This window comes from Anser cygnoides, chromosome 4 (assembly GCF_040182565.1).
Source record: "Anser cygnoides isolate HZ-2024a breed goose chromosome 4, Taihu_goose_T2T_genome, whole genome shotgun sequence".
In the NCBI taxonomy this organism is placed as follows: Eukaryota; Metazoa; Chordata; class Aves; order Anseriformes; family Anatidae; genus Anser; species Anser cygnoides.
The window spans coordinates 27,444,577-27,470,091 of NC_089876.1; the positions used below are offsets into that span (position 1 = coordinate 27,444,577).

General features: G+C 39.4%; 1 protein-coding gene across 6 annotated transcripts in view; it reads right to left on the bottom strand.

The window, feature by feature from the left end:
- Positions 1-42: 42 nt before the first annotated feature.
- Positions 43-25,515, bottom strand: part of TEC (tec protein tyrosine kinase) — a 49,947-nt gene continuing 24,474 nt past the window's right edge. For 4 of the 6 annotated variants that reach the window (XM_013172708.3, XM_013172709.3, XM_013172710.3 and 1 more), the window contains 16 exons: positions 16,082-16,183; positions 14,960-15,041; positions 13,250-13,378; positions 11,707-11,747; positions 11,298-11,479; positions 10,310-10,375; positions 9,134-9,188; positions 8,888-8,967; positions 7,976-8,109; positions 6,339-6,413; positions 5,384-5,555; positions 4,998-5,214; positions 4,382-4,446; positions 3,518-3,636; positions 3,016-3,173; positions 43-1,280 (listed from right to left, as the gene is read on the bottom strand). In XM_013172708.3, coding sequence (XP_013028162.1) covers positions 1,203-1,280; positions 3,016-3,173; positions 3,518-3,636; positions 4,382-4,446; positions 4,998-5,214; positions 5,384-5,555; positions 6,339-6,413; positions 7,976-8,109; positions 8,888-8,967; positions 9,134-9,188; positions 10,310-10,375; positions 11,298-11,479; positions 11,707-11,747; positions 13,250-13,378; positions 14,960-15,041; positions 16,082-16,183 — 1,755 coding nt within the window. In that variant the 3' untranslated portion in view covers positions 43-1,202. Of the gene's footprint in view, positions 1,281-3,015; positions 3,174-3,517; positions 3,637-4,381; positions 4,447-4,997; positions 5,215-5,383; positions 5,556-6,338; positions 6,414-7,975; positions 8,110-8,887; positions 8,968-9,133; positions 9,189-10,309; positions 10,376-11,297; positions 11,480-11,706; positions 11,748-13,249; positions 13,379-14,959; positions 15,042-16,081; positions 16,184-20,946; positions 21,356-21,441; positions 22,192-25,515 lie in introns of those variants that run through there. The other 2 variants (XM_013172707.3, XM_013172714.3) reach the window with 2 other exon arrangements.

A 25,515-nucleotide genomic window follows, 5' to 3' on the forward strand; every position in this document is an offset into this window, starting at 1 on the left:
GCATTAAACATTTGATCACAGCCAAATTCAATTAAATATATATTGATACTACAATATATAATATTTAATAGAGAGTGTGTACACACAGATACGTATATACATGGGCTATCATAATGGCATATTCACATGGACAATGTGATCACACGAACAATAAGTTTGGCTTACAATGCACTGTCCTGACAGTAAATTAATGGCAACGCATTACACATTGTTCCAAACCACAGTTAACATTCATTTTATTTACATACACATGTAGTATGACATTATCTGTTAAAAACATAAAGGTTAGATCCCTGTACGTATATATGACAGACAAAGACAAGCCCTTCTTTAACACACCTGAGAGTGTATTCTCCCTCATTTACAAACCCATGTACTCAGTTGTATGTAAGACAAGGTAGGACAAATTTGTTTGAAAATTTCAAGAGAAAAACACACAGTTTATATAAATAAACGCATGGAATTTATATATTTACAATACATACAGCAGATAAATTATTTTATAATTAATCCAAAACAAGGTACTATAGTACACTGACAGCCAGTTGTGCTGAATATTGGACTGATTTTTCATGAATAATGACTAACCTTGCAAGATCTCCAGTGGACCAAACAGCCTAGAATGGCTTGGGGCATATCATGGCTCAGTCCTGAAGCAAATCTTCTTCGGAGTGTTACACTGAACTGAAACTGCTGTTAACAACCTACCATGTGCAAATGAAAGAGGCGCATTTTGTGTTGTAGGTGCATCATAAAACACCCATCAACTGAGAAAAAAAATGTTTCTGGAGAATCTCTAGAAACGTTTGAATGTCAGTAAATAGCCATTTAAAGATACCTTCAATTTTTAAGCATGCAAATCACTACTACTACTACTACTGCCTGTGTAAAGAGAAACTCAGAAACATGGACTGTACATACGTGAATCCAACCCAGTAAATGCAAATTAAGCTCCTGGGCTTTGGCCATATCCTCTTTCTTTCTCCATAAACAGCACACTTTTTTGGCTACGCAGTGCTGAGTTTTCAGTGGAAATACTGCCAGTATTGCTGAAGATATGAAGTGAATCAAATGTTATGGGTTCCCCACGCTGTTTAGCAGCATCCAGCAGCCTACAGGACCAAGCCTTTAAAAAGAAATGGCGAAGCCACATCTCTCGAAAGTGATTTCTTCTCTATACTTGTGCTGATGTTGTCTTTTTTTCAGAAAGCATCTTCATTTTCTGCAATGTCAACGATTATGTGGAGCAAGTCTTCAAAAGTTGGGCGTCCCTCTGGTTTCTAAAAACAAAAGTATGCATAGCTGTGATCAGAAAGCAAAAAAGTTGTGCTGATTTTGGTAAATTCTTTGTCTCAACATCATTCCATCTCAATGAATTTACTATTTCATTAAACGTGATGTGAAAAAGATATTTCCCTGTGTAAGTTTTGGATGCATCACAATTTCAGTGTCACCTTTTCTTCCATGTTTTGGAAAACAGTAATATGTGTTGTTGGACTACACCCTTTGTATAATTCATTATTTTGCATAATGCTATATTTTTTTATTTCTGTCTCCCTATCCTCCCAAATAAATGATTCCAATCTTTCTTTAGGCAACTTGTTCATGCTCCTAAGCATTCTGAGTGTGATTCTCTGAAATTTCTTCCACATTTTTTGGACTGAGAAATGAGACTGCATCATAGACTTAAGCAACAGTATCCTTCTTTTACTCTATTTGCCTTCCATACGGTTCCCTGTATGTCATAACATCCTCTTTGTTTCATTCGATTACATCAATACACTGAGGCAGTTTCTTTGCTGACCTTACTGACACAGTTAATTTAACATCTTTTCAATGCCTGGATAACTTGTACCTTTCCTCCATTTATCAGCCTAAATAAATTTGTGCATTTTGAAGACTCAGTATTCACACACTTTTCAAATCATTATTAAATTTATTAAGCAAGGACAAAGGTACCTACAGTTAATCCCATTTTATGACAAAGACATTGCCATTATTCATGTCCTGTTTGTGATTCGTGAAGATTCTCTCTTTCCAACACTATGATTGCTTAGTTTTTGCTGTTAAAAACCCCTCATGAGATCAATACATTTTTAATCAATTCACTGATGGTCATATAAATTCTATAAACACACACTGATTCGCAGAGAGTGTTAACAACTTACTGTTATTTTTCAGGTGATTTCTTAGTCCATTTTAATGATCATTTCAAGCAGGTTACCAAGTACAAGCAAAATTTAATGGTCTACAGTTTCCTAGCTCCTGTGACAAGCCTTTCTGGATTGTAGACACATTTATTATTTCGCAGCCCTCCAGGGCACTGTTGTTTTTAATGTATGTTTTTGCTTCATAAACCAACTGCTTCGTACGTTTTAGATATCCACCAGTCAGTTTCATGACTAATTACTTTTTGTTCCTGCACCTTCTCCTTCAAGACAAGTGTCAGACGGTATGTCATCTTTATTACAGGAAAAGACCAGTCTTTCCCCAGCACCCTCTGTGGCAAAGGCTAAGTAGAAATCAATCATTTAGCTCTTTCCATTCTTCGTTTCCCTGATTGCTCTCTCAAAATTAGAGGCAATTAATTAAACCCATCTAATCTTTCATACACTTTCTACATTAATACTATAAAATCTGCTTTATGTTAAGTTAGTTGGTACTTAAAGTATTTAATTTAGATTTCATCTCAGTTGTATCAAAATTATATTTGACGACTCTTATATACCCCACTTTCCCCTCCCTCCTTCTCACCTAAGGCATGTATTAGTGACTGAACTAAACTCATTCTCCCACTGACCTGAGTACAGGACAATTCTCTCTATGTCACTCAGCTGGCTCTTTTGATACAGCAAATGTACAAGATTTCCATCATCTGTCTACCAACATTCATGTCTGGTCTACATCTCCTCTCAGATGCTGCAATACAGATTAATTGCTGTTGCTGGACTGACCCTTTTTTTTTTTTTTTTAATTCAAAGGGAAAAACATCCCCCCACACCAAAAAATGCATACCTCCTGCCAGCACATCATCATGACTTCATACACCTGCTTACAGGCCAGTTTGGGCCGATATAAACGATGTCCTTGGCTAACCATAGTTACCACTTCATAGTTGGAGCTTTTTTCAAAGGGCATTTTTCCTTCCGTAAACACTTCCCACATTAAAACACCTAAAAAATGAAAATAAACATTAAGAAAATAAGCAAATAAGTTTTTTAAATGAATATTTATTTTAAGCTCTAGGCTCAGTCTTTCTGAAAAAAATAGCTTAAGATCCATATTCTATAAGCAGGGTTCACCTGTGTCATTAGTGAAAAAACTTTATTCTAGTAGCATGGATTTTAATAAATAACAGCACTAATAACCTCTGTGGAACTTTATGCAAACATAAAACCGTGGTAAGCAGTTTCGCTAAACTTCTTCTTAGATGTCTGAATACTTCCAAATAACTGGAGCTTAACTGCTATTGACAAAATGTAAAAATAGTGCTTTGTTTCAATGATGAACGTCTTACCGAATGACCAGACATCTGACTTGCTGCTGAATCGGCTATAATTAAAAACTTCCGGGGGGCACCATTTCACAGGAAATTTAGCCCCCGAGGAGCTTGTGTATTGATCATCAAGGACATACCTAAAAAAGAAAAGCATTAAATCTCTCCGTTGGCCTCCAAGCCTACAAATCATAAATTTAGATTTGGAGTTGAATTTCAGAAGCTCATATTGCCACCTAATGGCCATGACTTAGTAACACATGATAAAACCAGTTTCTTCAGACCAGTACTAAGGTTTCAGTCAAAGCAGTTTGATTTTCTGTTTACCTTGGAGTCTTGTAATTATTAGCTATACAATAAAAGTCTAGGCCACATGCAAGTCAAATTTTTCTGGGTTACCAGAAAAATTATGCAAAATCATCCATTTGTTGCTCTATTTCTCACTGGTCAGTCTGGATTCAGATATCAAGAGACATGCAAGCTGTGTAGCACACAATGGTGGCAACAGCCAAGAAAAGTATGGCCAAACCCTGCCACATATTAGGGTTTTTTGGGTTGGTTGGTTGGTGGGTTTTTTTGTTTGTTTGTTTGTTTTTTCTTTTAAACAGTCAGACCACAGAGTTTGTTCACAGACAGGCCTCGCAGGATAAGGGCACGCTTGATTCTCTAGAGAACACAGTTTTGCTTTTCCACGGTTGAAAAGATAAAGGAAAGAGACACATCACTACAGAATAATAATATTGAAAGGCATTGGAGAAATGAAGCAAAGGATGTTCCTTAGAGAGATCAAAAAAGATCATTTTTTTCCTGTAACTGCTCGATGTGTTTTCTCTTTCAGACAAGAACAAGGGCTAGATGAATTCTCCAAAATCACCACAACTATACCTTGTCATTCCAAAATCAGACACTTTGACCACTCCTGAATCATTCACCAAGCAGTTCCTGGCAGCCTGCAAAGGGAATGGTTAGATTTGGTTTAAAACTTCCAGTCTATCTCAGATGAATTACAACAATATAATGAGGACTTTGCCCTCATTGCTTAGCAAGTTCACTGATTCACCAAGCTCAGTGGTGCATTCTCATTATGGTCCAGAATAAAAGGTACACATGCATTTGCTCCTGATAGTGTTGTTTTGACAGCTAAACCATTTTGTAAAAAAAAATCACCAAGAAAAATTATGATCTCAAGGGATTCATGAGCAGTAAAAATGGCACCAATACAGAATAAAGATACACTTATTTCAGTGGAAACAGCTATCAACCTTTTATAAACATTTCAGAGCAATTTTATTCCCTTTTCTCAGGAGAGAGAAACCTCTCATCTTTTGTGGTACATTGCAGCTTTAGAGATTTGGTTAGAACCTGAAGAGCCAACTTAAACTACTTACAACCTTTTGTGAGAATAAAAGCTGTTATTTACAAGCAGGCTGTTTCAAAAAGGAATAGATAAAGCCAGCAATAAAAAATTTAAGGAAGAGTTTATTGCATAACGGGATGTTACCAGGTCTCTGTGGATAAAGCTGTTTCTCTCCAGGTACTCCATTCCCTCACATACATCTTGGCACATTGTGAGAAGGACGTCTTTACTCAAAACTCCACGTTTTTGTCTCAGGTAATTCAGAAGGCATCCATGCTCCATGAACTCTGTCACGATGTAAATAGGTCTCTGCTGTGTGCACACACCATACAGCTGAACTAATTTAGGATGTGTTAGTTTCCTGAAAAGGTTGAAATCATGTAATTATTACTTCCTCCACCCTGCGCTAGCTCTTTACCCCACAAAACTCCAAAATACCACAATGCCTGAAGTGTTTTATCTATAATAAGTAATGCCATCAGAGGCCCAGAACTGGCAATAATAGTGCCAAGCACTGCACATAAACTCACATCATCACTTTGGCTTCTTCAATGAAGTCTTCTTCATACATCGCACCTTCCCGAATTGCTTTGATGGCCACTTTGTACTGTGCCCTCCATTTCCCAAGGCGCACTACTCCAAATAGACCGCTCCCCAGTTCTCTCATGAAAGTCAGCTCCGAGGGATTAATTTCCCATTTCTCTGCAAAACAACAACAAAAAAGTGAGAGCCCCTAGCCCCTTACTGTTATATTAGCAAACATGTTGAACTGGTAGGTGACAGAGAGGAGGAAGAGAAACCGTAGGTTACTAGCAAATTAGGGAATTTAGGGAGAAAACTTCTTATCTTGAAAATGTAGCAGTTCTGTATGTCACAAGAAAAAAGGAAATTTTTTTATCTAGACACAACTTTTAACCAGCTGCTGACCAACACAGAAGGCAAAAAACAAAATTTCCTGAAGCCAATAAATATATACTGATGTTATCAGACTTGATTCAAGAAACTGTCATCATACAAAGTTCTGTCAATACATAGAGGCTGTTGGGTTCCCTTGTGTGCTTTTCTTAAAAACGGACCACTCAAAATGTTAAATAAAAGAACAAAAGCAACACTTCTGCAGAGATCAAAGGGTCAAGGCTGAGTAAGAAGTCTGAAGGTTTATGAAGTAGGCACAGCTCTTTAATCAGGAAGAGCCCAAAGCGTCCACAAAAAAGTAGAGGAAGATGCTAAATTGCCCTGGAGCATCAGCAGCAGGTTCTGTTTCTACTCATGGCGTTCCTTGGCACCACATGCCTGCCACCAGCTCTGATGTCTTTCTACGGCAATTCTGTCTACAAGGACCTCAAATATACAACTTGGACCTATGTAAGTTAGCATCACAGTACAAAATAAGGTATTTTCAAAATATTTAGAAAATATTGTGGCAGCTTATACATATAAAATCATCAGAAAAGGTATGTATAGATCAATATAACACGCAGTTACCATAGCTGAATCCTGCAGTTGTTGGTGCCGTTGTCTTCTTTGGGGTCACTGGGTAGCGCAGCCTCGTAACAAGACCTGAAATTCAAAGTTAAATGAAGAGATACAGCTTACTTCTGAAACAATGCCAAACAGCAACTCAGCTGCTTGTTCACTGCAGAGTGCAACACTAGCTAACAATAAACTTATATACAGTTTTGACTATATTTGCTGCTCTTGCATTGTTTTGACTATTCAAAGCAGCTTCAAGGTACACAAGAGAACTCACTGCATCTAACTTCTTGCATCATCTTTACTGGTGAGAGACGGATATAGATATATGTATACGTATTTGTGCTTTACTGTTATGCAAGCACCAATGAAGGCTGACCAGAGACCACCCCTTTCATAAAGATCAGAAAGACCGTCTAAAAGGTTTTACAGAAAGTTAATGTGAGTTTCACTTTCACATTTATTTTGTACAGTGTTTTATATGCAAAGAAAAAATGCTGCGTGCTTGCTGAATATTCTGCTAAAATCTTTTCAGAACTTGATGCAACAAAAGGAAAAAAGAATGAAGCAATTAAAAATAGTTAGTAAAATCAATTATAACAAATGAAAAGCAGGGTTGGATTTTGGAGCATATTTTTCAGAAAAGCATTTTCCAGAATATCATCAGGAAATGCTTGGTCATCTGAATTTGACATAAACATCTGGAAAATACAGCTCACTAGAGAAATAAATGAACAGACTGGACTTGCAAAAAACATACTACATTAGCATCTGTGCCTTCAGCCAGATTCCTAAACTCTCCCCATCCTTTCATACAGCAGGTAGACACCAGCACCAGCTGTCAGCTGTAGATCTAAGTGTCCAACCTTTACAAAGATATATTTTCAGGCACTCCCTGAAAAAAATATTGCTGTTCTCTTCATATGTTTTCTGTATGGGGGTTACATCATTTTAAGTCGTGGTGACCCACAGGTAAGCACCTAGAGAGTACTCTGGAGAAGTACCATCCCTGCCCATCTGCTGTGGGTTATAGGCCACTGTTAGAGACATGACATGGAGCTAAATTAATGTTCGTTTCCTGAAAACAATAAAGCCGTTCTTCTATTTCACTGTGGATCAGAGCGCACTGAACTGTCAAAGACTGTCAAAAACTAATTTTGCCACACCTTTACCTCAGCTTGTTCTGTACTTGTGTCTCAGCCAGGAAAAAGGATCTAGCTCACTGTACAGCAAGCAAATAGGAATGGCGAATAAGTAATGTATACAGTGTTAAAGAAAGTACTGATAGAAAGAAAACACCATCTGTCCTCCTAAAGCTAGAGGCTGACCTCTGCTGCTGGCGTCCATCCACTAGACTGGGCTAATAATAGGAATAGCATGTGTGTGTGTATAAATAAATAAATTATATTTAAAATATATGTTATATATGTGTAATATATAAATGTATATACATATATGAATATGTATATATATTTACATAAAACCTTTCAAATGATTGCCTATCTTGAAGAAATGTGAAAATGCAGTCTCACGGTTTCCCGAAGGAAGAAGTATCTATAAAAACCTAAAAGTCTTCATTCGAATGCTAAACACCTCACGCTCCCTTCCAAATCAACCCACAGTGACAGGAAAAAATGTAATCCATCTACCTGCTGCATTATGTTTGTGATACTCAATTATTTCTGGAATGGAGTTAAAGAGATGTTTTTCTGCGAGGTAGTACTGCTTCGGTGATGTCACTGTTTCTTTTATATGGTAGTGTCTTATTCCTGATGAGCCTTCTCTGGAAAAAAAAAAAGAAACAATATAATAATACAGTGTCATTTGTTGTGAACTTTGTAAGAGAAACATATTGACCAGAAAAAGAAGGCTAGTTTTTCCTAAACAGGAGACAACATACAGAACACACTAAGCAACTTTCAGACCTGAAGATCTGCACAAATGCTGAATGGACGTACTTGATCTCTCTGTATCTCCTCACACCATGCCTGGTGGTCCTATGCTACTGATACTATGTCAGGAGAGGAAAGCTGAGACTTTGAGAAAGAGACATGAGAAAACATGAGCAGGGACAATGGTAGGGGGTCCCTTTGCACATCACCACAGCCCCAGGGTGGGCACCAATTCAGCCAGCATGGGTGCCCAACGTTACATGCTTCAGAAACATCTTGAATACCAAAGACTGAGCACTCATTGCTTGGGATGTTCACCTCAGTACTACGACCAAGTTGAAGATTAACGCATATGAGTTAATTTTCAGCCTGGTTTGTTCCCCAACCCAACTCCCCACTTGAACGCATTGTTTGGGATGAAGGAAAAGTCAGAATGGTATGGGACAGTCTCTTTCTTTCAGTGGCAGTTCAGATTTTCACTGGATTAAAGCCAATGTAGCCTAAACGTGGAGTTGAGAAGCTAATTTTGGTCACCTGTGTTTTCTAACATAATGGCCCTTTTTTCTTTGTTGAGGTCTCTCCTGGCCTCCCCTCCAGCCCAGGGGTTTGAATATGCATGCAAATCAATTCAAACAAGGCAGGGTGTGCAGGGTAGCTGCAGAAACTTACCCTCCAAATTTTGTATAAAGGGAAACTGTATACAGGCCAGGCTGACTTGAGTCTCTCACCACAAAACCACCTTCTTTATCCTAAAATGCAAGCACATTGACAGCTTTATACCACAAGCAATTTTAAGCTGAGTGTCCTTCCTACTTGTTCTGTGATTTGCATGTGCCAAAATTAAGCGTTGGCTTAAACAGGAGAGGCTACTTTAAGCGAACACCACGGTTCGTACTGCAAGGCTGCCATACTCACCTCGTTTCTGAGGAGCTGCTCCGCCTTGCTCCGGTTGAGGTTCCTGCTGTACCACCTGCAATGCAACATCAGCACCTATTACATAGTAGTGTTTACCCACAAAAACGCCTTGAAATTTGAATTTGATCCAGTGAGATCTCACAGAAACCAATAAATTTCAGGAAATTGGACTAATTTTTGAGCAAAACCACTTCTAAAACACAGAGGCATGCTGATGGCGGTGATGACTCTGCATGGCAGCCTGAGAGCAGACCAGCAGCCTCAAGGCAGCCTTCAAGCAGCTGTCTACACGCTGTCCCAGTCACCTGCTGAGATGACTGCCAGCTTTCATTGAATTTCATTCAGTAACTTCACAATCACATGGTTATGATTTTCCATGGAGGACTGACGTACCAAAGAACAGGTCAAAAGTGAATTAAATGTGGCTGCTCCATATCCTTGTGCTTGGTGAAGAAGCCAAATAATCACTGGTGTTTCTACCTGTTGCAGTGAATAGTAACAACAACAAAAACCACACAGCTAGCAAATGGTGTGGTGTATTATTTTGAGCCATGCTGCCACAATGGTAGAAGAGCAGGGAAGTGGCACAGAAGCCTCTACTCAATTTCTGCTGTAGTGGTTTTGCACAGATGATCTGGAGCAATCCTCTGTGCAGTGACCCTGAGCCATGTCACCAAGGTGGTAAGGCACAAAGTAGCTGGACCAGATACGGCAGCCCAGTTCCTTCCTTCCCTTTCTGCCCCTTTCATGACACAGCCCAGAGCAGTGCAGGGCTTTAATGAGAGCCTCAAAGGTGAGAAACAACAAAGAACACATTTAAAATGGATAAATTTCCTTTAATATCTCTCTCTGTCTGTCAAAGAATTAAGAGGGTTTTGAAGTTTGTTTATTTTTTTGCTTTTAATAGTAATATCCTAAAAACTGCATGCCTGATGGCCATCTCACTGACTTGACTCTACTTTATACATGACAACAAAAATCGCTGAGGAGACTCAGAACAAATAAATGCATATTTCAAATATTTAAGTTTAATCTCTGAGATCAATGATATATGTGTTTACTTCAATGTTTACAATAATAAACAGTTGTTTTCAAAACTTCAAAAATGCATAGTAAGTCTTAAAGCATAGCTTTTATTTTATGGTCTTCCACATTTTAATTCAAATATTCACTTACTCATATTGATCCAGGTTGTTGGACTTCTTTCCTGTAACATAGTTGCTTGGGATATATCCTTCATGGCTAAAAGAATATATAATAAGTAATCTGAATAAAAAGATGTAGAATTGCATGCCTAGAAGACACTGCTTCATTCTGCTAATTACCAGAGGTCGGTAATGACTAGCAGTCATCTATTTATTACTGAGCCACCCACTTTACTACTCATACAGAAATTAATGTTTCACATCAACATTTCCACATCAGCTTTCACTGCAGCTAAAAAATCTGCACAGTCAGCAGAAGTGTTCAAGAAAAGCAGCAGAAGTGGGGAAAACAAGTGACCCTTTGCTTCTCCATCACTTCTGTGCTCAGAGGTTGCAGTTGGTTGCTATAAATGTACTTGGAGACTGCCACAGCAGCCCTGCTGTACCTAATAGCTGACAATTACCCTTAAGTTTGCAACATTGACCTGGTAAATATTGAAGTTTGGTAACTTCCATCCTGAAAACCATAGGGTAAAATTTTAATCCAAGGAATGTAAAGTTAGGACATCGCAGTCATTAAGGTATCTCACTGCAACTCTCTCTCAGCTCATTCAAAGATTACCCCTAATGATACAGTTGTAAAACAAAACAATGATCATTCAAGCCTGGAAGTCAGAGCCTGCTGATCTGAATGTTAATCACGTTGCTCCCTAATGAGCTATTCCCCAGGAAAACAGGAGGACTGGACCAGTCAAGTTAGGTTTTGCCTGACAGTAAATGTCATCATAAATGCTTTCAGTTCTGCAACAGTCTTTGCACTCAAACTCCACAATCTATTGAGAACCACACTTTTTTGATTGAATTCTATGTGGGAACAAAGATATGGATGAGATTTCAGGATTTAGGTCATAAGTGGGGTCTAATACAGTTATTTGTTAATACATAATCAATATAAACTACTAGAACCTGAAAACAGCCTTATTAACGTTAGATTGAAAAATAATAAACTCAATGCTTACCCATATTTGTCTCTTGCCCTCCACCAGTGAATGTCATTCTTCTCAATTACTGTATATTCTTCACCTTTGTCTAATCTTAAATCATGACGTTCTGTAGGCTGGAAGTCATACATTGCCACCACTATCTCCTCCTCTTCACTGTCATTTTCCTCAGCTGGAGGAACAGGCGGTGGTGGCCTTCGCTGAAAATGATACAAAATGATCATCATTCCACTTTGCTCCATGATTCCACTCCACCCAGTCCCTGCTATTACACCACTGCAAAACAGCCGAGCTTCCCAGAGGCAAAAGCTGAGCTAGTTCTGCGTTGCCCCAGGAAGGAGCTGCAGTGGCTAGGCTGACCGCAGCACTGCAGCCCTAATGATGTTTGCTTTCCAGCACCCTCTTCATCAGCAGCACAGACACCTACCGTATTTTTTTCTGGCATTGGAGAAGGGAGTGTCACTACACCTACAAACAGAGCACAGAAAAAGATTCATGTTTAATTATAAATTTAAAAACTGGATAAAAGTTTTAAACTTCAGATAGGCTTTAACATCTTAATTAGTCTTCAGAATAGCATAGTAAGTCAGGAAGCAAAACCAGCTCCAAGTGAGAAAACATTGGTTAAGTGTTCCGTGACAACACATTAAATTGGCCAGCAGGCAACATTCACAGCAGTATTTGGCGATATCTGTGTCGCACCACAGCATGCCACACAGACAGCTCCAAGCCAGCCCACAGGCAGGGATGCCTCATGGAGTTCCTACAAGAGACTCCAGGAGTTCAAAACCATGTCCTGCTCCTTAATGAGGAAAAAAAAATTAAGTAAAAATGGAATATAGAAAGGAAGCAGTGTTCTTCTCACCATGATAATCTAAAAGTCTGTTCCTACTAATATTGATTCTTATAAAAAAAAATATGTAATGTTTCCCCTGATTCTTGTTTTGCCAAATAAGGCATAAAAGTTGTATTTTTGTATAAAATTGTGTAAAGTTGTATAAAAAAAAGTACTTTTTAAATTACTTCTCAGGTCCAAAATTATTTTTTCTCCTGTGCTGCTTTTTTCCACTTCAAAGGTTGAACTATCATCTTGCAGAATAAGGTCAACCATAAGCCACCGTTTTTCTTCTTTTAATGTAATGAAATACATAATTTCCCACCTTTTAAGGCCCTAATGTAGGAAATTGTCCAGGCACTGTTAATTTCACTAGAAGGTAAGCATTGTTGCAATTACTTTTATTACTAAGGAGTTTCCCTTGAATCAAGGATAGATCATTACTGTATTGTCACACAGGACAATACTGCAGTGAGGGTCACACTTCCCCATCTTTGCATGCTACAGCATACACTGCAGAACAAGTACAGGCTATGGTTTGCATGCTGGAAGAGTCATACGCATACGGAAGTCACGGTTCATCCAGGTTCAGCATATGGACATTTACAAACTTTTAAGAAAATTGAGCCACATGTCTGTAAATGCATTAAGCCTAGCTACATTCTTGTACCTTTTTCACACTGGTGTAATAACACCGATTCCAGCAGGGTTATTATTCCTTTACATGGATACACAGAAGTTATTTATTCAAACTGGAGAGCTGGGAAAGATCAGATGAATCTTCTTCACCACGAGGTTTTAACCTCAGTCTGAGGTAAACAGTTGGTCAAATAGGTTTCAGATGGGAAATACAAGCCAAGTGGAAAATAAATTCAGCAACCTCAATGATTCCTTTCAGCTGTCTCCAAACACTTTTTGGAAGGACAATTCACTGACTTCTACACTTTTTAAAAAATGTTTGGACATGAAAAATATTTTTGTTTTCTCTAGACACAGTATCTACTATTAACTGTGCGCCATATTATTTCCCTGATACCTACAGCATTCAAATGTGAGGAGTGAATCACATAACAATAACAACAACAAAACACAAAAATATGCCAAGATATTTTCATACGAAAAGTTATGTACTTACTGTTTTCAAAAAGATTATATCTTTCACAGCCAGGTGCTAATTTTTCTGTCTGTCTGCAGCACTGATAAATTCCCTCTGTCCAGAATTTAGGATGATATTTTACCATTATATTGCTGTTGTTTTTTATTCCTACAGGAAACAGAGAGCAAAGATTAAAAAAAAAAAAAGCAAGACTTCTGACTTTCTTAATAAATATTACAGTGTCTTTGACATGAATCGTAATCTTTACTTGCTGTCCTTGCTACAACACTGCTTCTCTTAAGGACCTTCTTACAAGTTTACACGGAGGTCATACAGTGAAGGCAGGTGATACTTTTAGGGTAATACATGACTTTATTCCAGAAGGGTGTGCTGTACTCCCCGCCCAAAGCAGCCACCACAGCAGGGCAGTGTTTGGTGCCTCTGTGAAGGCAGACAGACCCAGGCGCCCACCTGCACCCTGCAATGCAGTCGGGCGGCTGTGAAGGCCATGTGGGCTCTGGCCGCCTCTTTTCTTTTTGTTTCCACTGCAAGTGACTCCATTTCCTCTGTGATTAGTGTTCTTGAGGAAAAGTTAGCTGACATTTATCACTATTTCACAGCACAACGCCTGTGTTTGGTTTAGCAGGCTCCCCATCCCCACCCTGTGAGGCTGCTGAGTTTCGGAAGTCATTTCCGACCCAGCCCAGCCCAGGAATTATGTCTGATGACTTTGAAGAGCACCTGCAATTAATGTGAATGTTTGATGACAGCAGAAAGCATTAAGAGGCTCTTGAAAAAATGATCTTCACTCAGTATGATATCAATAATCAGAATTACATTTCAGGGGAGATGCCTCCTGTCATTTTACATCAGTGGAAGACCATCACCAGGCCCATAACACTGGCTAGCTGCATTCAGACAAAACTTCTGAGTGATGCCACTGACTAGTTTGGATACGTTTTTTGATGATTTACATGTTGTACAAAAGCATAGATTCAAACTCTTGTTGCAGTTAGACTAGACAAATTGAATGAAATCAGCCAGGGTGCTTGATATGCCCAGTATCCATTTTCACATGCTGTGTATGCAAATGATGATCTGGCCCAGTAAAAATAAAAGTCAGTTGATACGTGCAATAGAAGTTGCACCATTTTATTTTTCTAGCTTGTGGTGGGTTGACACCTCTCAGTAGCTAAGCACCCAACCCACACAGTGGCATGAGGGAAAATAATAGAAAGAGGAAAAGTGAGAAAACTTGTGGGCTGTGACGGTTTAAAGAGAGGCTAAAGAAAAGAAAAAAGAAAAAAAAAAGTGATGCAAAGGAAATAATACACCATCTCCCACCAGCAGACCAATGCCCAGCCAGCCTGTGAGCAATGACCAGCTTGGAAACCAGCCCCCCCCCCCACTCCCTCCTTCCCCTACTCCAGAGTTTATTGCTGAGCATGGCTGTATATGGCATGGAAGATCCCTTGGGGCAATTCAGGTCCCCTGCCCCAGCTGTGTCCCCACCCAGCCCCTTGCCCACCCCTGCCTTGTCACTGTGGGGGCACCGTGAGCTAAAGGCAAAGCCTCCAGGCTGCACAAGCACCCTCAGCAATCACTAAAACACTGGTGTGTTTTCAGCGCTCTTGTAGCCACAAATCCAAAACACAACACTGAGTTACCTCCATCTCGCTAGACCCAGCACACAGCTCTAGTAAAGTTATCTAAATGTGTCAGATACTAAGTGTAAGTGATTTCCTTTACCTTCTTTCAGATTCCTCACCCACTGATCCCGGCTTTGTGGACTTGGTGCAAAAATATAAAGTGTATTAGCATCATATACAACCTGCAGGGAAAAAAGAAATAAAATATTAAAATAAATAAATAAATAAAGCCATTCACATAGTAATGCTCTTTTATTTATTCCTTAGCAAAAAGAGTAAGCAGAACAAGGGAAAAGACTGTTACATTTGGCAAAATGAGTGTCCTCAGCCACATGAGGAGCATGAGACAAAAAGCAGAAACAAGGGGAAGTTTTTTAGGGTTTGCTATTTATACATGGTGCTGTCAGTAGAACAGGAAGGATTCTGTAATGGTATATTATCCTATTATTCCTTTAGATGTTTGCTTCATGCTTTGCTTTGTCCATTCTTCACTGTGTGTTTTTCTAAAAACAGTATCTCATAACTGTTAAGGCTATTTTATAATCAGGCATCCATTGTTCCCAGCCATTTCATAATGCTTTGTGATTCTGTACTACTCTGGGTCAATTCTTGCCTTTTCTTCACTGCCTGTATGGGCGGAAAACAAGTATTGTCCTGGTAGAAAGGAGACAGATCCCCATTTCCATCAGTGAAATTCACACTCACACCAAAAATTTCTTCCATCATAAGCAGAACCTGACATTTAAACATTTCTTTTTCCTTCTAAGTACTTTGTTTTCTGTGTTTACTTCCATTAAGTTCACAATGGAAGAAAAAGCAACAAGGTTTATCTTGATTTTCTTATTCCTATATGAATTAATGGTAATTGCAAACACACTACTTATATAAAGTGTGTGCAAGAATGAAGACAGGGAAAAATAGGCTGCCAACTAACCTGTTTTGGAGGACAAAGCAGTTTCCAGTCAACACCATGGCAGAGAGGGTGGGGAAAAGAAAAAGACCAATTGTTTTTGGCAAAGCTCCCACGAGCAGGGACTTTAGGTGGAGCAGAGTTTTGGGGGATGGTTTTCCATCCCTGACCCTAAGCCCCCTCCAACACAGCCCCAGAGAACTGAGAATGGGCTCGGTGTTTAAAAGTGTCAGTAATTTCAAGCAAGTTACATCAAATGGCCTGGTGCTATTGAAAGGAGCACTGTATTTTACATAAACCAAAGGAACATACCTGAAATGGGTATTTATTTTGACAGGGAATAATACCATCATTTTTTACAACTTCTACACATTTAATCCTTGAAATATCCACAGATCCTTTTCTGTACTTTTTCTGTAAGATAAAAGCAAAAAACATTAAATAAAATACAACTGATGACTGCATTCATCTACAGGCACTCATCTAATTATCTCTTTTTTTCCTTTCTCAGCAGGGATTTATTGCTTACTTTTCCACTTACAACAGCAGTGTTGCTTTAACTGCAGAATTCAGTTGAATGAGAGGGCATGAAGACCTACACTGGCGAAAAGTGCACAGACTAGAGTGTAATTGCTTAGTAAAAAGCACCACCTTTTTTAATACAGTTTCCAATCAGTTGTAACCATAGTCTACTCTTCATTACAAAAAAAAAAAAAAAAAACCTGACTACAGATAAAGGACAGCTTGCTTATATCAAGTTATGACTAAAAATGGTGAGTGAAATAGGTGCCAATGCATCATCTAGCCTGCTCTTGTGTTCTGTTGCCGGAGTGCTGACCAGCTGCTGCCCCAAGTTAAAATGCACAGAAATACAGTGTGGTTCAGCTGTCCCGAGAGGGAAGCTCTGTGGAAGAGCAGCCTGAAGCTGGAGGTAGCTTGTACTGTGCTTCAGTCTATATGTAAAAGCAATAGGCAGTAACAGTGAAGACCACACACATGCAGACCTTTTTATGGTGCCTGTTTCTGAAGAAGTTGATTTATCCCCCTTTCGTTTAACTGAAGCAGAAAAGGTTAAGAATGAAAGCACAGCATGGAAATTTTCAGCACACTGTGCTGCGTGGCAAAGGGAAACATGTGAATGATGCTGCTTTTAATCAGAGTAAAAAGCCGGTCAATCTATGGACACTGTAAGGGCCACTTCTCACTTTGGGGAAAACCAGGTCTCTTATAAGGGAGGAAGTTTCTACCGGAATCTGGAACAACAACAAAAATGGCAGCAGCTCATGGCAGGTTCAGTATAAACCCACATCAAAATTTGTGAATGGCAAAGCACATCTAACACGTGCAGACCAGCTTGCAGCTTATGAAAGATGAACACTGTTCAGGCAATGTGGAAATAATTAGTAATTAGTGGATTATTGGAGATACTCTGCTCCCTACTCAGCTCTCTTCCTCTCTCCTGAGGACAGAAATTTCAGCCCAAACAGCAGAAGTCTGGCACAATAATAAACAACTGAAAAGAGTCTCATAAACAGAAGAGCAGAGCACCTTCAAGCACAGCCATCACAATTCCACCACCCTAGCAGCACAACAGTTACCACACAGGGAAAACAGAGAAGTCTCACCAAAATTTAGAACATTTAGAATTTTAGTATTTTGTCTCCTATGCATATTGTTATGAAGAAAAGAGGCAGATAAAACGTGCATGAAAAATTCAGGCGCGTCACAGTCAGCGTCAGGAAGAATGACAGGAACCGAGTTCAGATAAAGCTGTAACTGTTATGTAACACCACAAAATTAAAAAGGCAAAAAAGAAGTCCCAACAAGGGGTTTCTAAAATTGCAACAACAACAAAGATGAATTAGACATTCTGATGAGTCAATAATAAAAAAAAAATCAAACACTGCTATCATGCTATCAAAGCTATCATGTTATGCTGACAAATAATTTGCACCGACTATGCAACCTTGGATTTTTGATCAAAAATTTGTTTCAAGCTTTCTGCTTATTTTATGGTATCCCCTTACTTGAACTTTGACTGCCTGAAGCACAGAATTCAATACTCCACATAATGGTACTGAAGATACCTTTCCAGATCTTCTCTCTGCACGACATACAAAGAAGAAGAAAAGCCTGCCACTTCTGTAATGGATCTACCCAGCTTTCTGGGTCCTGTGGGGTACTCATGTATTGCTTGGATTCCACCTAGTAGTTAACTGAGGCTGGGGGACGGAAAGAGATGATTTGCATTTTTGTCCCTATCTGGAATCACAGACATTTCTTTGAGGAACAGGCTTTATGACTTTAAGCCTCTCCTCCATGACTCCCAGATTTTCATGCCAATTCTGGCATTCAGTGAGTGCTCCAAAGGAGCATATGTGTGCTAAGACAACAAAGAACACGAATACAAGAAGATAATCAACCAACATTTTGTAAAAAAAATTAAAAAAAAATAAAATAAAAATAAAATAAAATAAAAATAAAATAAAATAAAAATAAAATAAAATAAAAATAAAATAAAATAAAAATAAAATAAAATAAAATAAAAATAAAAAAATAAAAACAAAAAAAAAATAAAGCTAACCTCCTAATACTCAGCACATCATTCTAGTATTCATGTTTCCTAAGTCGTCCCTTTGTATACTTGCACGATTTAAGGTGGCTCAGTTTACATCACCATGAGACACTAAATTAAACCAATTCAAATTTGACCCACCTTACAACCCAATCCAGCAAATAAAGCCTAATGACATCAGATTCTTTTATTTTTGCATATTTTAAAGATTAAAAACCTTCTATATGTGAAATTAAAGACGAATGTACTGCTCCAGACGTGTTTCAGATTGCAGCAGAAGCAACAGTTATTAATGGCCGCAGCTTTCAAATTGCCAGGTTTGCAGCTGTGTTTTAGCTCAACATTTCTCACTATTAAACCATGGGACACAGGAGCAGGAAGGAACGGCTGAAGAAAAATGATAAATAGAGCACTGCAATTCCTCTGCCTGCCCTACTTAAACAATTTCTTTTTATAATGGGACTTCTTGCACACCATCACTGTGTTGCATTTATTGTGCGTGCCTAATGCCTTGCTCTAGAGTGAGGCGTAGAGCAGACACAAAATGCGGGACCAAGCAGAGCTCACACCCTGACCTAGTGTAGAGCTGCAGGCACGAGCCAGCATTGAGAAAGCCACTCACAATCACTCTTTCCAGTGAGTGACCTCTGTTACAAAGGGACAGGGTCAGTCCAGGGGCTAATTATGCAATGTCAAACCATAGTGGGAAGAGGGGCATTTTTCACAGATGTTTTTGGATGAAGATGGCCAACGTAGTAGAAAGCGGTTGGATTCCCTGTAGAAGAAGTAGCAGTGTTTCACCAGTATGCTCACGCATGCTCTCTGGACACAAGCATTCACGGAGGATTTGGAAACCAAATGGCCAGTGAACCCGTGGCACCTATCAAAGTGGGTCCACCTCAGGAACATCCCTCTAGAGGGAGGCCTGCTGAAGGAAAAACAGTTATAAAGGTATATAATAAACGTATATAATACCTTTATATACCTGTAAGTAATAAAGGTATACATAGTATATCCCAAGAAGGATAAGGAACAGATAAAAACGTGCTTCACAGTCACACTAAAGGGTGTTGGTTTTTTTTTTAACTGTTATCTGCTTGCTGAAAATAACAAAAGGGAAGTGATTGTACAGAAACTACTATACAAAGCTTTCCAAAATGCAAAATGGCATATGTACTTCATACTTGACTGTGCTTCAGAAGCTTGATTTACAGTTTCAGAAGCCCTGTTCCTTGCTCACAAGGAGGATGACCAGTCTAGCCAACGTCTTGTTTCCATGCAAAGCAAAAATATGAGCTATTCCTATTGTTTGATATGTAAGGTAGTAACACCAAGAAGTTACAACAGTAGAACTACATTGTCAGATGTGGAACAAGTATATGGTTACAAAATTCCAACCAACAAGAAATAATCTCAGAATAGAGGAAGACAAGAAATATCCATTAGATAAGTACACAGCCAGCTCATCTTCTACACACTTGGAACTCCTCTGCTGAATATAGTAGCTTTACAACTTCCTGAGAAGCCCGTGTTCCCACTGCCAGAGAAAATGGTTCTTCAGTGCATTTCCTCTTTGTTTATGAAGATATCGTGATGTTTACCTTCAGGAGAGTGGGGTTGGGGGGTTAAACACTACAAAGGATGTTTTGTTTGGAAAAAAATATATATATCAATGAAAACATGCAGAAGTCAGCCCGGCTGCCAAGAGATAGCTGCACTCTGGCTCACCCACGGCGTCACTCTTTCTCTTGTTCTTCACACTATTGCTCTCTCCCATGCTTATTCCCACGCAGGAAACCCCGAGGTCATCAGCACATGACCCAGGGAACTGGTGTTCCCCAAAACATCCAAAGTCTCCACATTACTTACATCTCCTTTTACGGAGCTGCTCAGCCATTTCACAAGACGTCAGCAAAGCCTGCCTATCCCAGCAGCAACCGCAGACAACTTCTCTCACAGAATATGCTCCAAAGTCAAACGTAGGGTGCTTGCATATTTTTTTCTGTTATTAATTATTTTATTTTAAATATCCTTGTCACTTAGCAATAAGCATTGGATATGGCTGCAGTCCCCTCCTAAGAGGCATTTTCAACCAAGTAATGTCACTACTGTTCATGCAAATATAGTTATACTGTAGCTAGCTGTTAGATGGCCACATTTTTATTCCCTTATTTTTCCAGTGTGTCAGATATGTTGAAATACACCCTCATTCCTTTTAAGTCTTTTTTTTTTTCTTTTAAATGATTATTCCAGGAAAAGCAAGTATCAAGTATTTCTGTTCACCTTTCTGTGACGGCTCGAACTGCGACACAAGGTGAGAGGTGCTGATTATTCTGACGTGACCTGACCTGAGCCAAGATCTGATTCTTGGGAAGAATTTCAAGAGAGAAAAAAAATGCAAACTAAGTGAGAAGGAGAAAATCTCAAATCCTGTACTGCAAAATATGAAACTGAGAAACCTTTATCATAGACTGGCTGCGTAATTTACTCTTCTGCGTAGCGGATGCCAGCCACCAGTACTGCAGAAACCAAAAAAAAAAAAAAAAGAAATTCTTTGTAGTAGCACTGATGCAACTTCCTAGCCATTACTACAATGTATTACCTGAAATTTACTCTTTTCCCACAATTGAGCACCAGTCAGCCAAATATACGCAATTACAGTTCTGTTGAATTGCTGCTAATAAGGCAGCGATGTAAATAAGCGTAAAGGAAGCAAATAAACCAGCCAGGTCTCCATCCACATCAGGCCCTAAATTATCTACAGTCTTTTGGTTGTCTAAACAACTAGCACGTAGCTTCAAGGTTCTTTCAGACAAATCTTCCCTTGTTTCCTGTGAAGTCCTCACAGAGCTCTGAGCCTGGCCAGCCCAGCTGTAGCACTTCTGCCCCCTTTTCTCCCCTCTCAGACCACAGGGCCACCTCTCTGCCCATCAGGTGAGTGACACCTTTCCTTCAGCCATCCCTCTAGCAGCCCTAGAGTTGTCTGAACATGAGGCATGGACAACTTGAGCCGAGAAGGGAGGGGAGCCCAAGCCCAGAGGCATCACAGGTGGGTGATCAGAGCCCCAGGACAGGATGTGAGGCTCTGGTCACCTACCTGAGGCTCCAACTGCTTCACCTGGTCTTTCAAGCTTTTCAAAACACCATTTTTGCATTTGTTTTGCATCAAATTTACAAGGGATTTATACAGATTTATCTGATACTGCCACCTGAAAATGTTATATGGCGCTGCCAAAACAAGTACTGAGCAGAATGGAAACACAGGATTATCTGCTGCTTCTCTGCTCTCCATGAGGCTTGTTATCCGCCGGCAGAAAGAAACTTGGATTAGTCTGAGATTTTTTCGGTTCTTGTCAAATCTTTGCTGTCTGGTGTGCCATTTTGTTTTCATCCAGGTATTTTCAGGAAGCCAGTTTGCTGTAGCGCTTCTCTGGTAATTGAAATTATCTTCAGAGCTGGCAGTTTCTCAGCTTCTCTACAGTATTTTAAATCTAAACCTTCCCTAGCCTTCCAGAATCTTATTTATTTTCCAAGTCTTCCTTCACAGCACCTTTAAGATTCACCTGCTAGGTGTAATCATAAGGTAAATGTTCTCATTAACACCTTCTCAGTGATTCAGTAGCCACAACCTACGCTTTTTAACTTCAGCTTCGTCTAATGTGAGTTCCATCTCACAAACTGCCACATTCTTCTAGAAAGATAATTATTTCAGATCCTCATTTTATATCGGTCTTCTGGTTTGGTAGATATTACAGAGAACACGGAATCATTATTACACCATAACTAAATTATTTCACAACTTGAGTTTCTTTATGACTTGCTCTTTTCAAGTATACATTCCCATGCACCTGTTATGCTGCCTTCATTCATGTGAATAGCTTTAAATTATTTATTTGATTTAAACAGCTTTTGGTCACACCTGTTTAAAATTTCCCCATCTGTGCCTACTGCTGTCTTTCATGCTTTTAGCCAGTATGTGACATCTTCTGAATCATCATCAGTACAGCAGTTCTGCTTATTAACATATAGTTATTTAAATACAAAGTTGTGTGTATATATATACTATATATATATATAGTGTGTATATATATATATATATATTTCCCTGAGGGGGGGGATGGGGGGGTGAACAACCAAAAAAGACCAGGAGGGATGGAGCTTCATGGTTCTCAATGCCAACAGCTACTGCCTTCCAGTAGACTTCTATCCAGACCCTCTCTGTGACATTTCTCTTCTCAAACTCTCCTAGGTGCTTTCCCGATGACTCCTTGTTGCTCCTCACACAAGATTTCTCTGGGGCCTCTGCTGCAGAACACAGCCTTCTCTTTTATTCACCTTGAAAGCTCAAAATGCTGACCGGCTTTATGAGCAGCTGTATTTTGAACAATTAATTCCTACTGTTTGATCTACCTCATCTCCTAAAATAAAGCTGATTCCTTACTGCATTTGCTCTGAGCAGTTGGTAGCTACAGTCATAGTTCAACCCTCCTCTTCCCCAGGATACCATACAACAGTGGTAGAGGTAACTAATCAGTGGTAAAGCTGTTTTTGGCTATCATACTGTCTCATCAATGCTTCACACTATGTCTCTACTCACTTCTTAGCACACCTTAAGCTTTGATAAGCAGCTCCTCAGAAGGACTGGGTTTTTGCTAGAAGTGTTCAGTGCTGTTCTGATGGACTAGCAGCTATCACAAAATAATTAAATCAATATAAATATCAATATGTACATGGCTTATATAATTTTTACATCTCTGAATATACTTGAAGCAAGGCTCAGCTCTTTCTCGTCAGACTTAGATATCTATCACACAATCCCAGTACTCTAGCTGAGCAAACAGGAGTAACAACACAGGTACTGCTACATCAGCAAAGCTATCTGTAAGTTTGCTTGTCAAACTCTAACCTCAAGAGTATCCATTCATCTGTCACATTACCACGTTACTTACTGATTTTCTGTCTTGATTTCTGTCAAAGTCAGTGCAAAGAAAAGAAGTTAAAATAAACTACCTTCCTAATGATGCTAATATGTGGAAGCAATGGTTGTAGTCATTACAAAGAAATTAGACAGGGGGTGGCTACTCATATCCTTAGTATATAAATACAGATCCAGCAAAGAAGTTTGAAAAAAAAAAAAACTATATCATTAGATTAGGATCATTAGAGATGCAAACACATTCTCCACACAGATGGATGTAACAGGCATCATTTTAGGTGGGATAACTTGCAAATACATCACTGTACCCGCTCAGCAATATAATTCATGCTGCAAACCACTGCTACAAGCTACCCTACTTCATTAGTTATTATACATTATACATATTTGATATAGATATAAATATGTGTATGTGTGTTTAAACCATCACCTATCCTGACTGCACTTTAAAAAATGATTTATTCTTTTTCTGATAATGCTGGAAAAAAGTGTGTTTAATTGCATTAAAAATGCAATTTTTATTTCAGTAAGAGCTGAACTGATCTAAAGCCACCGCCTCTTTTAGAGAAAGTTGTGAAAGCACGTCCCCAGCAAGTACAGCTAGGGATTTCTATGTGATTCATGCAGAAAGTGTATATCCACCTCTGGTGCTTTCAGGAGAAAACAGCAGCCAACCCACAGTCCTCCTCCAGGTCTAGCGATAGAGTTACTTTGCAAACTTGCATGTATTTTAGGAAACCTCTATCATTATCACCTATGATTAGGAATAAAGAAGCTCTGCCAATCCACTCATTTCAGTAGCTATTTATCATACATTAGCAAATGAGTAATCCGTGAGGTCATTAGAAGCCTTTTAATAATGAACTTTGCTTTCATTTATACAAGGAATTAAATCACCTATGCATTGACTAAAGACACCATAAAAATCAGGGTAATTAAAGAAGTGAAAAAGAACAAAGGACAAGCACCATAGGAATAAGCAACAGTAGAATGGATACCCATTAATCTTCTATTTGAAAACTGTAAGAAAAGTGATTAGTATAGGCTTTTGGAACTCTGTATTGTTGTTATGCTCCAAAGGAAGTATTTGCACAAGATTAGTGTTGCAACGCAGCCCCACAATTTTACCCTGAAACCTGCAGGGTTAGAGTGGCCCCCAGAGCTTTTAAAGTTATTTTTCCTTCCTTAAAATATCACCACGGTCATTTCGGTAGCTTCTGTCTCCACTCTATTCAAATTACAGGAGCTGAATAAAACTTGTGCAGAAGAACTTTTTTTCCCTAGAAGAGACTTTCAAAATTAGGAACCCTCAAGAACATTTAGGTCTTTTACTCGGCTTTGTTCATTTAAATCCCATTTGTTTTCATTTTTTGTAACAGTCCTGCTGTTTATCCAGGACTGTTTTCACACTGGTCTGACCCTGATGGCAAATACCACTGCTGTCCATGAAGATGAGCGCACTCTGCACCTCCCAAGATCAGCTCATCAGAAAGCCATCTTCTACTTGGCTCCATAGAAGCATCCTTCGAAGTAATACTGAGCCTTTTCCCTCTGGGGCTTTTACTTGTCTGCTCTGTGGTAGCAGATTTCTTCAATACCAGCAGACAGGCAAGCACAGTGTCTACCCCCAGTACCCTCTGTACGCAGGTCTGTGCAGCCCCCCAGAGCTAGCACGCACATCTCAGCCCAAACTCTCCCCTTTTGTCCTCCCTTCAGCGCTGCAGCTTTTGAAAACACAGAAGTTGATACAAACCTTCTACGCTGCAAACTCTAATCCAAACAGCAAATGTGAGTAAGCACCAAAGATGTTAAGGTTTAAAGGCATTTCACATGCCTCAGCCCATGCTCACAAAGCTTTGTACTCAAGGTCAGTGCAAGTTGGCGTAGGCTGGAAAGGTTAATGAGAGCACGCCGCGTGGTGTGTGGGAGGAGAGCGACTAAACCCGATCAGCACCCTGCCAAGCTGAGGAGGATCACCACAAAGGAACCCGAGAGGGGAAAAAAAAAACCACCGCAGCGCAAGGGAGCACTCAACTGCTCCCATCGGTACGAAGATCCTGACAGTCAGCACATTGTTACCGACTGATGAAGTTATGACTGGATCCGTGTCAACTTCTTGGAACTTTTTGGAAGCACTGCCCTTGTGAGAAACGTCGGTAGGAAACTTTTCAAACCAGCAAGCTAGCAGGACATCCCCCTTGCGCAAAGCAGCTCCTTTCAACTGCTCTAGTGGCG